Source organism: Manis javanica, chromosome 8 (genome assembly GCF_040802235.1).
Source record: "Manis javanica isolate MJ-LG chromosome 8, MJ_LKY, whole genome shotgun sequence".
Taxonomy (NCBI): domain Eukaryota; kingdom Metazoa; phylum Chordata; class Mammalia; order Pholidota; family Manidae; genus Manis; species Manis javanica.
In genome coordinates this window covers 94,841,908-94,855,629 of record NC_133163.1, presented here as the reverse complement: position 1 = coordinate 94,855,629, position 13,722 = coordinate 94,841,908, and the positions used below count along the sequence as shown (strand labels likewise).

The window sequence follows — 13,722 nt, the reverse complement described above, 5'->3', positions numbered from 1 at the left end:
GGGTCAGCAGAGCAGTTCTAGGTTAGAATTGCTGAATTCTAACTCGCACTGTGTATTTCTTTTGACTCTCTTCCAGATATGTTTTTAGTCCTATACCTTAGTGAATTGCCTTAAGCTTTGGCTCCCACCTCAGCTTTTTCTTACTGTCACTTGCTTTGTTGGGCAGTTAAGGTATGGAATTCTCTTGGGTTGTCCCTGAAGTTCTAGGAACTTCATCAAATCATAAGCTGTCTTGCTCTGGTCCCTTGGACCTTTGCAAATTATTCTAAAAGGGAAATTATAAGGAAATGCAAGGAAAGCTATTTAATATATGACCATAACATAAAATGAAGAGTAGTGGGTATACACTGAGAGAATCCAGTTGGATCCAAAAGGTGGTGATCTTTGTCATAAAAGATTGGAATTTACCATATTTTTTCTGTGTTTGCATTATCTGATGATGAGGAGGACAATTTTAGAACAAATCTAAAATCAATTTTCTTAAAAAAAATTATTGTATATCAATTAGGCAATTAAATTAAATGATCAATTTATCTCAAGCTGACAGCTACCTTGGGCCCTTTCACCAACATAGTCTGGGCTGAGACCAGCCCTCTGCTTGGGAGAGTGGGGGAGTCTTGTGGGTTCCACCCTCCTTCCATGGAGGTCGTGGTTGGCCCAGGTACCACATTCCCAGTGTTTTGAAGGGCAGGACACAGGTCTCCCTGTTGGCCACGGTGAACAGCAGGAGGGCAGTACCACTGCTTAGGGTCTGAGTCTGCCCTGTTTCCCCTCCTACTTCTCCTATCCCCCAAATCCCTCCCCCATATATACATATAGGGTTTCAGAAAACCACCAACTGATATTAAGGAAAATAGCTTATAGCAAATTGATTTTCCAACAGGCTAGTCAGCTGCTGCTACTTTATTTTCCCCTCTCCTATGACTTGAGTAACACTGCATTGGACCATCAGCCAGCAAAGTAACTTTTCAGAAATTAGATCTGTTGAATGACATGGAACAAGAAGTCCTTTATAATTTAACCCATTGGGTCTCAACCTTGGCTGCACATTAAACTATCAAGTGACTTTTTAAAACAACACTGTGAAATTTATGTCCACATAAAAACCTGAACACAATGTTCATAGCAGCTTTATTCATAATTGCCAAAATTTGGAACCTCAGTAAGATGTCTTTCAGTAGGTGATGGATTGTCTTGCTAACGGGTTTCAGTCCCGGGCAAGTTTGCTATGGATTCAATGTGACCAAAGAAAATGACAGCAAAACATTCTTTGGGGTGAAAGGGTTTATTACCCAGCTTGTTCTCCCAGTGGCAGGTCGAGCACTAGGGTCTCTGCCTCCACCCAGAGCACTGGACCAAGCTTTCTTTATAGCGTAATAATAGCTTATTGCCTAAAAGGTGTGGAAGCGGCAGCCCAGCAACAGACCAGTTACATCATCAGGTGGTTTAAGTTCAGTGAGGATCTTGGCCATAGGAACCCCAGCTTCCCCACATGGATAAATAAAGTGGTTCATCCAGAGAATAGATGCTTTTCAACACTATCAAGTCAAGTCATGAAGAGACATGGAGGAAGCTTAAATGCATACTATTAAGTGAAAGAAGCCAATCTGAAAAGGTTGCACACTGTATGATTCCAACTATATGACATTCTGGATAAGGCAAAATGAACAATGAGGAGAGTAAAAAGATCAGTGGTTGCCAAGGGTTACAGGGACAAGGGGTGGGGAGAGGAATGAATAGGCAGAGCACAGAGTATTTTTAGGACAGTGAAATATTCTGATACCGTAATGATGGATAAATGTCATTATAATTTGTTCAAACCCATAGAACATACAACACCAAGAGTGAACAGTAATGTAAACTGTGGACTTTGGTGATTGTATGTCAACGTAAGTTCATCAGTTGTTAACAAATGTACCATTCTGGTGGGAGATGTTGATAACATGTGAGGATATTCATGTGGCAGGGGTGGGGACAGGGGTGTGTGGGAGATCTTCTGGACCTTCCTCTGTTTTAGTGTGAACTTAAAACTGCTCTAAAAACAGAAGGTCTTAAAAAAGCAGCAATAATATTGATATCTGGCCTTAATACCTAGAAATTGCCATTTAGTTGGTCTGGATTGGAGCCTGAGAAGCTGTTTTATTTTTTTAATACTTTAATTTTATAGCTGGTATTGTTTAGTAAGTTCTACAGGTGATTCTAATGTGCATCCAGAGTGAAGAGTTACTGGTCTAAGTCGCCCCTTAACCTGCTTAGCTGAGCTCCTACACATCTTCTCCTAGGTACCCTTGCTCTGTTTGGAATTACCCACACCTGTCATACCTCATATACTTTTCATAATTGACCCCCCCACCCTGGTAACACCAGACCCCACTCAACAATCAGAAGAACCACTACCCACCAAGTCTCAGCTCAAGCAAACAGTTTCCCTAACAACTATGTAAAACTTTTGGTATGCTCTGAACACATTTTCCTATCACTTAGATCTTTGGGAATACCTATTTTATACTCTTTATGAAAATGTATTTTAATTGTTGGAGTGCACATCTGCCCCACCACTAAATTGGGCAATTTGAGAGCAATGTTGTGTTTTATTCATCTTGTCAGTACCTATCCCTAGCTAACTCAATCTTGGTCAAAGCAACAAATGCACAAAACTGGTGATCATGTATAAACTCCATCTTGGAATTTAAAAATCTAGTATTTTTCATTCAAAATATATCTGTTGCTTGCTAAAATATGAAATCCTTCAGATACTTTTGCTCCCTCTTAGAGTCTATACATTCTTCATGTCTTGGCCAAGGGAACAGAAAGAACATTAGCCATAAGACAAAAGCCTGGTCTCCCAGCAGACAGCTGTGTCACCCTGACTAAATCATTTAACTTCTCTGGGATCCTGTTCTTCATTTGTAAAATGCAAATCATGGAGTCCCCTTTCACTGTGAGCCAAACACTATAACCAGGGGTTTACAATCTTCTCCAAGTAACACTTGTAGACCATTTCCCTATTTGAAAACTAAGGGGTAACAGGGGGAGTGATATTTAAGAAACTGAACATATCAATTTTCAGTATTTATTTAATTATTCAAACAAATGTAAAATCAAGAGAGAACACCATGTCTCTAACAGATCTAAGAGGTAAATGTGAATTTTGTATGACAAAATGTTTCATCGACTCTAACAAGTTTCCAATAATTCTGATAATTATCTTTCAAAACCTTTCCCCAAAATTATAAGCAATGTATGCAAATTGGAAGTTAACTCAAAACATGCATAACTATTTTAATATCTAGTTTTCTACGCAGAAGAGACTGAAGAGTTTAGATTGCCTGCCCAGGTAGGTCAAATATGAAGACCTAGTGCCCAAAGGAGAATTATAAAGACAGTATATATGTTAACATCATAACACGTATTTGTGTACATAAAATGCAGGTAACTATTAAAAATAAAAAAACATAATTTGGAATTAGTCCAGTCCACATGAGGAATCTTCAAACCTGAAAAAAAAAGAAGGCTTGTTAGCAAATACATTTATTTCAAGTGGATTACAGATCACATCATCAAACTTCTCTAACTTCTGCTACGTGGATCACCATTTGTAAAAGTAGTAGCTGCAGACAGTTTTCCAAACCCATTACAAAAAGCATACCCCATTAGTTTATCCCATTGGTTCTCTGTCAACCTTTGAGGGAAGAATGCAGGTATTAGAGTTTTGATCCTGGTTCTACCATTTATTAACTATGACTTGGGGCAGGTCACCCAACCTCCCTGATCTCTCTCAAATTCATCTCCCAGTCCTAGAATATAATAGAAAATTTCAATAGGTTTTTCAGTACAAAAGTATCCTGTAGAGTAGAATTTTATTGAACAGCTGGATTTTCTACCTCTAGACTCTAGCCAAAGATGAGAAGTCCAATTCCTCCCTCTTTCATGCGGCTAGAGCCCTTTGTAGATGAATTTATTGCAGTATTTTTATATTGCATTTTAACAACCTCTTTCCATTTCTCTCTATTGGACTGGGAGCCTCTAGAAGGCAAACAGTGCCTCCACACGAAAGCTGAACAAGAGATTCAAAGAATGAGAAGTCTACAGAACCATGTCACTCCTCTTTTCTTCTGAGTAATAAAACAACTGCTATGCAAAGGAAGAGAATGGTTCATTTTTGAAGTTCCCAGGGATGCCCAATGTAGAAATAGCAGACGTATCAAACCCTTGCAGGGAGTGCAGATAACCAGCAACCTCTGTCCTGTCACACCATGTTGGCAGCTCCTGACTCCTTCAGAGGGTCAGTGATGCTGGCAGAGACACACCTGGGGGCATGCCTATGCCTCATGCCACTCCTCAGGAGAAGGGAATGTTTGCCTGCTGAAATGCTACCCTGAGTAATGTCTTCCACATAACGAGGGTTATTGTCATAGAGTTGTCTGTAAATAGTGCCCGAAAGAGTGAAACAAAAAAGCATTTTCTTAAGGTTAGAAACTCACCTCCACTGCTAATTAGTTGTCTTGATCTATGAAAAGGAAAACAGGAATGAGAAAGAAAAACAGTAGGTTTTACTTTTAAAATACTATGTATTATGTGTTGTGTATTATGTATTTTTAAATACTATATATTATCACATGTTTAAAACTGTTATATGTAAGGCTGGCAGAATGGCCTGCTGTCCCAACTGTGAATACCTTGTTTAGAACTACCCAGTGAGACCCAACCTTTCCTACCAGCCTCAGATCCCAACCCAGTCAAAGAGTACTAGAGGAGTCCAGGATTGCAGGGCGCTAGAGAAGCAGGGCTTACAGACAAAGGCCTGTGCCTCCCCGAGACTCACTGGTCCTAAGTACCCAGGAGGCTGCCGGGAGCCCAGGGAAGCCAATAGATAGACACTGGGAGTACATGTGCCCTTATGCAGGTGCTGCAGCTGCTCCCTGCTCTTTCCACAGGGACACTGTTGTTTCAGGGACCATGCTTTGCAGAGGTCTCTCAGAAGGTGCTGCTATTCCCTGGCATTCCCGATACACAATTTTTTTTTATATCAAAGCAGTTTTATGCCATGGCTATGCTCGGATACAGCTGTCAGCAGCTAAGGAAGAACTTGAAAACTTACCCCACTGAACTATCTTGGGTTCAGAGAGAGTACGGTGATTCACACGGCAGCTATACTTATCTCCTTCCTTGGGAGTAAATTCAGTGTGGACCAGAAGATAGAAGGACCAGTCCTTGCTGAAAGACAAGTCTGAGCGTTCCACTTTCATTTCCTTCCCATTCTTCAACAAATCAATTTGAATTTCCGGTGGATGGAAGCTGGACACATAGCAGTTCAGGAAATTTGGCTTTCCATTCTCAGCTGGGTGCCGTGAGTAAACCTGAACTTTTGGAGCACCTGAGTAACACCAGGGAAAGACAAATGAAAATTTCAAGTGTTGAGGACCTGAATAGACATTTTGCCAAAGAGGACATGCAGATGGAAAACAGACACATGAAAAGATGCTCAGTATCACTAATTGTCAAGAAGATGCCAATCACAACCACAGTGAGGTATCACCTCACCCCAATCAGAACAGCTATTATCAAAAAGATAAGAAATAGCAAGTGTTGGTGAGGAAGTGGAGAAAAGGGAACCCTCATGCTCTGTTGGTGGGAATGTAAACTGATGCAGCCACTGTGAAAAACAGTATGGAGGTTTCTCAGAAAACTAAAAATAGAAATACCATATATCCAGTAATTCCACTTACGGGTATTCACCAGAAAAAAACAAAAACACTAATTTGAAAAGATATTATGTACCACTATGTTCACTGCAGCATTATTTATAATAGCTAAGACACAGAAACAGCAATAAGTGTCCATCAAAAGATGAGTAAAGGAGATGTGGTACATATGAGAGTATTACTCAGCCATAAAAAAACAAAATCTTGCCATTTGTTATGACATGGATGGACTTAAAGGGTACTATGCTAAGTGAAATAAGTCAGTCAGAGAAAGACAAATACCATGTGATTTCACTTATAAGTGGAATCTAAAAAACAAATGAATAAACAACAACAACAAAAAAACAGAAACAGTCTCATAAATATAGAGAACAAACTGGTGGTTGCCAGAGAAGAAGGGATGGGGTTGGTGAAATAGGTGAGGGTGATTAACAGGTACAAAATTCCAGCTATAAAATAAATAAGTCATAGGGATGAAAAGTATAGCATAGGGAATGTAGTCAATCATATTGTTTTTTAAAAAAGAAAGTTGCAGAGTATTTTACTTGGGGTACTTTGGTAGCTATATCAAGTGCCAAGTGTTTAAATTTGATCATCCATTTCTCCCAATTCCATTTCCACTCCAGCCAAATGAGCTTCCACTTTTTCAAAAGACTACCTCTACTTTGAGGGATAAGCCATGACATCTTTCCAATGTAATTCCCCTACACATGCCTTTTTGGCTTTTCACAGCAGATTTCTAGCAGTATCTTCTGTTACTGGAATATACCAAGTCTTTAAGAATCTTTTTTTTTTTGACTATTCACTTGAATTTTATTTTGTTTTGTTTTATTTTTATTTTGGTATCATTAATATACAATTACATGAGCAACACTGTGGTTACTAGATTCCCCCCATTATCAAGTCCCCACCACATACCCCATTAAAGTCACTGTCACTGTCCATCAGCATAGTAAGATGCCACTACTTGTCTTCTCTGTGTTGTACTGCCTTCCCCGTGCCCCCCCACACACATTATGTGGGCTAATCATAATGCCCCTTTTTCCCCTTATCCCTCCCTTCCCACCCATCCTCCCCAGTCCCTTTCCCTTTGGTAACTGTTAGTCCATTCTTGGGTTCTGTGCATCTGCTCCTGTTTTGTTCCTTCAGTTTTTTTTGTTGTTCTTCTTATACTCCACAGATGAGTGAAATCATTTGCTACTTGTCTTTCTCTGCCTGGCTTATTTCACTGAGCATAATACCCTCTGGCTCCATCTATGTTGTTGAAAATGGTAGGATTTGTTTTCTTCTTATGGCTGAATAATAATCCATTGTGTATATGTACCACATCTTCTTTATCCATTCATCTACTGATGGACACTTAGGTTGCTTCCATTTCTTGGCTATTGTAAATAGTGCTGTGATAAACATAGGGGTACATCTGCCTTTTTCAAACTGGAGTGCTGCATTCTTAGGGTAAATTCCTAGGAGTGGAATTCCTGGGTCAAATGGTATTTCTATTTTTAGTTTTTTGAGGAACCTCCATATTGCTTTCCACAATGGTTGAACTAACTTACATTCCCACCAGCAGTGTAGGAGGGTTCCCCTTTCTCCACATCCTTGCCAACATTTGTTGTTGTTTGTCTTTTGGATGTTGGCCATCCTAACTGGTGTGAGGTGATATCTCATTGTGGTTTTAATTTGCATTTCTCTGACAATTAGTGATGTCGAGCATCTTAAGAATCTTTTTCTGTGGAGGCTCTCAAGAACTTTTGATGGCTTCTCTGTACCCATTGTAATTCCTTATCACGTCATTCAAGAGTCTACATGATTTGGCCCCAACCTACTTTTCACACTTCATTTCTTACTTCATATCCCCTCCCTAGTAGCCACATTAAAAAACTCATGTTATTGTACTCATTTCAGCCCTATTAGTTTTTTTCTTATGTTTACTCCTTTCCTTTTTGGTTACTGCTCCTGCCTAGATCCACATGCATCTGACTTCTGAATATGTAGTGTCTGGTACAGTGCCTGGCACACTCCCTAAGTGACAGGTATTATTACTGCCTTGCTCAGGTTCCTAAGAAACTCAACCCAAATTATGTTCCTACAAAGTACAGCCTCCTCATCTTGCCCAGAGTTTATATGCCATATCTCTATCTGATTTCATGAGCTAGAAAATGAAGAAAAACTTAAATGCCTATAGTTTATTTAAACTGGCAAATACCTTAAATGAGTGAGTTGAACTGGGTAAGAGGACTGGGAAGGGTGAGGACTGTAGCAAATGGGAGAGAACATACTCTCTATTATGACTAAGTGGAACAGTGCATGTGAAAGTGGGATTTGCATTTTTAATCAGAACCTTTAACTCATTGCTATTACTAGCCAGGTTGGGAACACATTACATAATGCTACAGAACAGTGGTCTCCAAAATGAGATGCATAACTAGACCATCCCTGGGAATATGGAAAGAAAATATTATAAACTCTCCATATTTTTCATCCAAAATGAAGTATTACTGCTACTAGATATATAGATTGACACTAACACATGTATATAACTCACTTTTAAATACACATACATTCCAGGTATGTGATTACTAAAGGGCAACTCCTCCTCCATGTCTAGGAGGTAGGTGGGGAGGAGGAGGAGAGACAGGCTACTCTGACCAGATATATCTGTCTAGAAATACCTTACCACCAAAGAAAAGTTCACCACCTCCACCAAGAGCTGAACTGTGGATTCCAAAGAAGCCCTGATATTTTTATTCATAAAGTTAAAGGTGAAGATAAATCAGAAAGCTCTTTGCATTTGATCTTCTACTAATTAGAACATAAATGTCACAGGAGTCAGAACATAGGTTCATGTGGCCTGGAATTCTCTCTTTGATGGAATTAGATGGGGCTTTGGAAGATCACAATAATCTCTTCTAAGAGGAAGACAAGCATCAGAGAAAACTGGGTTTGAATCTGGGCTCAGCCACTTACTAGCTTTATAACTTTGAGAGAGTTATTTGAGCTTCTGAGACTTAAATGAAAAACTAACTTATGCCCACAATGAAACAAACAAAACCCACACTAAAGATAGAGCAGAAAAAATAGACAATCTTCCTAACCCCCAGGTAATCAAGATTACCCTTTTCTTGTATATGTTCCAGAAGTGGTCTATGAATGGCATGTGTTACTTTGGAAATTTTCAAATTAAAATTTTCTAATGTCAACTTGTTATTTTTAAAAAGACTTCTATAGTCATCAGCAAATACCAATAATAGTGAAGATACAACATTATGCTTTATTTTATAACTAAATTATAAACTAAATACCTTTTTCTCATGATCAGAAAACCCAACTTCACAGAGACTTTTGTGAGGGGAAAAAAATGAAAAGGTCTGATATACTGAAGGGTATTTAGAACATGCCCAAGATCTAAGGTGTCCTGGACAGCCTGGATAACCATGTTGATTATCCTTATCACTGATCTTACAACCTCCCTAACTGGTAAACCTTTACTTTTTCAAAACTGAAAGTTAGAAGCTCAGTTCACCTTGGAAAGAATCCGGCAAAAAGCCAAAGAGGAATCCCTCTGTGAAGAGAAGGCAACAAGGGGCCCATGGCCGTCCAGCTGCCTGGCAATAATCTCACACCGGAACGTGACAAGGCGGTTCTGAAAAACGCACGGATTCAGCCCAAAGGCGCGCACTCCTGCAAAAATGTTCTGGTCGGGCCCGACTGTCTGCCACTTGTCCCCAGTGTGATTTAGTTTCTTAAACTCTTGGTGTCTCAGTTTTCTCAACTGTGAGATACTGACGATAACCGTAGTATTTACATCACAAGCGCGCTTCAAATCGACAGGAAGCACACAACGTCTTCGCCAGTGAGCGACCAATAACAGGTAGATCTTAGGATTTTTTAATGTGACATGTAATGGGAACAAGTAGAATGATGATGTGAAAGCGCTTTGTAACATCTCGAAGCCTTCTACCGAAATCGCGTGCTGATTCCTCGCCATGATTTGGTCCCATATTAGTGGAGAAATGCGGAGGACAGGCGTCCGGGCGAAGCCCGAAGCCCTGCGGATCCGAGCCGCGCAGAGTTGCAGCGGATAGATTTACCCTGGCGGTGCCTCCCGCAAAGCGCAGACGTCTGTCTCCACCCATTCACAGCCCCCAACTCCGCGCCTTTGGGCCGCCTACCCGCCCTCCCCCAGCAGCGCCGCTCGGGGAGCTAGAGGTCCCGGGGAAGAGCAGAAGAGAAACCTTTCCCTACCCGTCGCTCTGAAACTTATCAACACCCCAAAACCTGGTCCCGACCAGCCCGGCCCGGGCTTGCCAGAGGGCTCCCCTGTTCCCCGCTCCCGGAGAAGGAAAAAAGAGGCTTTCGTCCTGGGCTCGCACCCCTTCCTTACTCCGCAGCCACCCCACTGCTTCCCCTCCCCGAGACCTAGACCGGGCTGGGAAGGAGAACCTGGGGAGCGGACGCTGGTTTCCAGAGGTTGTGCCCAGAGTGACCAAAAGAGTAGGGGGCGGGAGAGGGAGGGCAAGTGGAGCAGGCGACACTCACGCTCTATGGCTTCCAGGCAGGACAGAGAGAGCAGCCCGAACAGGACCAAGGCCACGAAACGAGCCATCGCCTCCACAGCAGCGCCGGACTCTGGAATGGGCACCGCGCCCTGCGCCTCCTCTTATAGTCCATGCGCGCACAGCCAATCAGAACCCCGCGCTCAGGAGCCGTCACCCGTCTCCTAGAGCGTGATGCCCCACCAGGTTAGAAAGGACTTCACCATTTTCAGTTTCATTTTCCTATGGAGTCTCATGATGCTTAGGAAGACAAGGGGTGGACCGGGTGGTTTAGCTGTCTGTAAAACGGCGCCCTCCGACCTGGGATGTGCACCGAAGCTTGGAGGACTCCCATCCTCAAACTTCAGGCTGGCAGCAGGTTGGTCCAGCGCCCTTGCTTTGCGAAGCAACCAACCCCAGAGTTACTCTCTTAACATGCCCCAGCCAGTTAGAAGCCTAGAACCTATGGTTTTCATTTGAGAAAACTGAAGCCGGGAAAGATTAAAAGTGTGGACAGTGGGTGAGAGGTGTCAGCAGAATAAGAACTTCAATTAATAATTACAGCCCAGAAATACACTGTAGGGTTTCCAGATTATTAGGGCCAGAAAATACCTCAGGAACCTCGAGGTCTCCCGAGGACGCCTCAGAAACCCGTACGGAGTAAACTAGGACCTTCTTGCTTGCTGAATCCCTTCAGGATAAACTTTTTGTAAAACCCTGTGCCAAGAAATCCTTCCTTGTACCATCTTCCTGCGGTTATTTAGGTAATTTTCTTTGTTTTGGTGATCTGTGGGGAAAACGACTACTGAAAGTAAAAGCAGTAACTGTTTGCCTAGAGCTTTATAATTTACATAGCCCTTTAGGCACATCGTTTGCTGTGAGTTATCACACTAGAATGGTACTTGGCACATAGTAGGTATTTAGTAAACTGGATGGATGGATGGATGGATGGATGGATGGATGGATGGATGGATGGATGGATGGATGGATGGATGGATGGATGGACGAACAAACGACCCAGCTGGTAGGAATTATCCCATTAAATTTAAGTTTAAGGGAAAACAAAGGCTGACACTAGGATTCAAACTCTGGCCTGATTCCACTGGCATTCATGCTTTAGACATAGAAGATAAAGGTCTCAGCAATTTTAGTGAGACTTTGTATCACATCTGACCAACCAAAGACATTAAACCTACTGCTCTAAGACTGTGCCAGCGTTGGCCTCACTAAGAAAACCTATGCTCCAGAGATACCATAAAAAATTGATGCTGCCATCACATGGTGGCTGAGCCTAGCGGTTTTCTCTGCGTGGAACAGTGAGGAGAGGAAGTGAACTATGCAGGCTTGGAGGGCCAGAAATTTGGAAATTACCGTGGTTTCCAGTTGGATTGTGCTTCCCCAAGGAGCACAACAGATATCCTTTAAGATTTCTTTTATGTATTTCAATCCTTTTAATAATTCCTATTGTGGAGACCATGTCTAAACTAGAGAAAGCAGAATACTCTCCACAGATCTAATGAAAGGAGATAATGCACAGAGAGTGCCTTCCCATTTCCTAGCACATAGTGAATGTTCTGGGTTTAACAAATTACTGTAATTATTGATGTCATTTACTTAGTTTTTCTACCAGATCAATCTGTAACTCTCTTGAAATATAAGAACAATTGTTATGTATAAAATTATACGTTGACACTCCTGTCCCTCCGTTTGTTTCTTAACTTATTTCAAGCTCTTAATCCCTGAAACGTTAGTGTTGAATTGTTTTCTAATGCCCTGAGAATATAGGAAGAAGTGGGGCTATTTTTTATCTCTAAATTCCTTGTTTACTACATGACAGCAAAATGCTATTCTTAAAATTCATTAATGACAGATTATGACATATTCATTTAGAAAACCAATTTAGGAGTAATTTTAAAATAGAGTGAAGACAAATAAAAGTGTTTTTCAGTTTTCTGTTTGGGGGGAGCCCCTGTATTTTTCTTGAAATTTTTATGACATGTTTTGAATAGTGAGGGTGAAAATGAGATATAAAACTTTTTTAAAAGATAAGAACACTGTCTAGTAGGGCAAACTTCTAGAACTCCACAAATACCGCAATTTAATAGTGTTATCTCCCAGTAGTAGGATTTACAGATAGATTTTATTATCTTTTTTGCCTATGTCACCCTCCTAAAATTTTTTACAATGAAGTTTATTCAAAATGGTAAATATTTTCAAGAATGTGGAAGAACTGAAACGCTCATACTCTCCTGGTGGGAATGTAAAATGGTACAATTACTTTGGAAAATAGTTTAAACTTTTTAAACATACACTGCCATATGACCCAGCCACTCCATTACTAGGTATTTACCCAAGAGAAAATGAAAGCATATATCTCTATACAAGACTTGCACAGAAATGGTCATAGCAGCTTTATTCATAAGAGCCAAAATGGAAATAATACAAACATCTATCAACAGGTGAATGGATAAACAAATTGTGGTATATATCCATACAATTGAATACTATCAATAATAAGCAAGGAATAAACTATTAAGATACAAAACAATAACACTAAGAAATAATTAGGCTGAATGAAAGAGGCCAGACTAAAAAAAAAAAATAGTGGATATATTGTATGATTCTGCTGGAATAAAATTCTAGAAAAAGCAAACTATAATCTATGTAACAGAATGTCAGTGAGTGGTTTCCAGGGAGTTTATGCATCAGGAGCATAAGGAAACTTTGGGGGCAGTGGATATGCTCATTATCTTGAGTTTGATGATGATTCCATACGTGTGCAAATATATTAGAACTTATTAAATTGTACACTTAAAATATAATTTATTGTATGTCAATTATAGCTCAATTGCCCTAAAAAGCAGATACCTTTATTGTTGTTAGGCAAAAGAAGAATGAAGTGTTTGAACAGAAAGAAAAAGAAGGATATTGAAATGGGGGTGGGGGGAGTAATAGGTTAAAGCTCAAATGAGGTGGGTTGCTCCTGAGTGGATCTCAGCAGTTATTCTGAGATGGGCTCATCCAAACAACCAGAAAAGGCAGGCCCACGTGAGAGTAGAGGAACAAGCATAGGTAGGTCACTTGTGCCAGGGCTCTTTCAAGTGTTACGGCATTAATCTCTTATAATTCAAAGTGTGGTCCACACATCAGTGTCAGCAACACCTAAGAGCTTTTAGAAATGAAGGTTTTTGGGACCATTCTAGGCCTACTAAAACAGAGTTAGCATTTTAAAAACATCCCAGGTGATTCATATACACAAAGTTTCTGAAGCTGCTGAGCAGAACTGAACAACAGTCTAGAAGGAAGGTGTTGCTTCCCAGGGACAGACTCAGAGAAGTAAAATGCCCACATTTGCACTGGTCCATCTGATTCCAAAGGCCTCATCATTTCTGCTAAAAAATCACTTTCTAAGGAGGGCTTCATGGGAAGGGGTTCATTGGATCAGGGCAAGGATTAAAAAGGAGAAGATGAGGGGAAGTAAG

General features: G+C 40.7%; 2 protein-coding genes and 1 pseudogene across 2 annotated transcripts in view; 2 read left to right on the top strand and 1 right to left on the bottom strand.

The window, feature by feature from the left end:
• Positions 1-3,059: 3,059 nt before the first annotated feature.
• Positions 3,060-10,398, bottom strand: B2M (beta-2-microglobulin). The gene is made up of 4 exons (XM_017640012.3): positions 10,245-10,398; positions 5,102-5,377; positions 4,485-4,510; positions 3,060-3,497 (listed from the first exon to the last, which is right to left on the bottom strand). Exons 1-3 carry the CDS (start codon positions 10,309-10,311, stop codon positions 4,497-4,499), a joined length of 357 nt encoding a protein of 118 aa, XP_017495501.1. The 5' UTR covers positions 10,312-10,398; the 3' UTR covers positions 3,060-3,497; positions 4,485-4,496.
• Positions 10,375-13,722, top strand: part of LOC118973107 (transmembrane emp24 domain-containing protein 5 pseudogene) — a 9,212-nt pseudogene continuing 5,864 nt past the window's right edge.
• The window catches only part of PATL2 (PAT1 homolog 2), a 22,555-nt gene continuing 19,323 nt past the window's right edge, over positions 10,491-13,722 (top strand). Inside the window, exon 1 of the mRNA XM_037022171.2 lies at positions 10,491-10,619. The gene's annotated coding sequence lies outside the window, so the exon portion shown is untranslated. The remainder of the gene's footprint in view (positions 10,620-13,722) is intronic.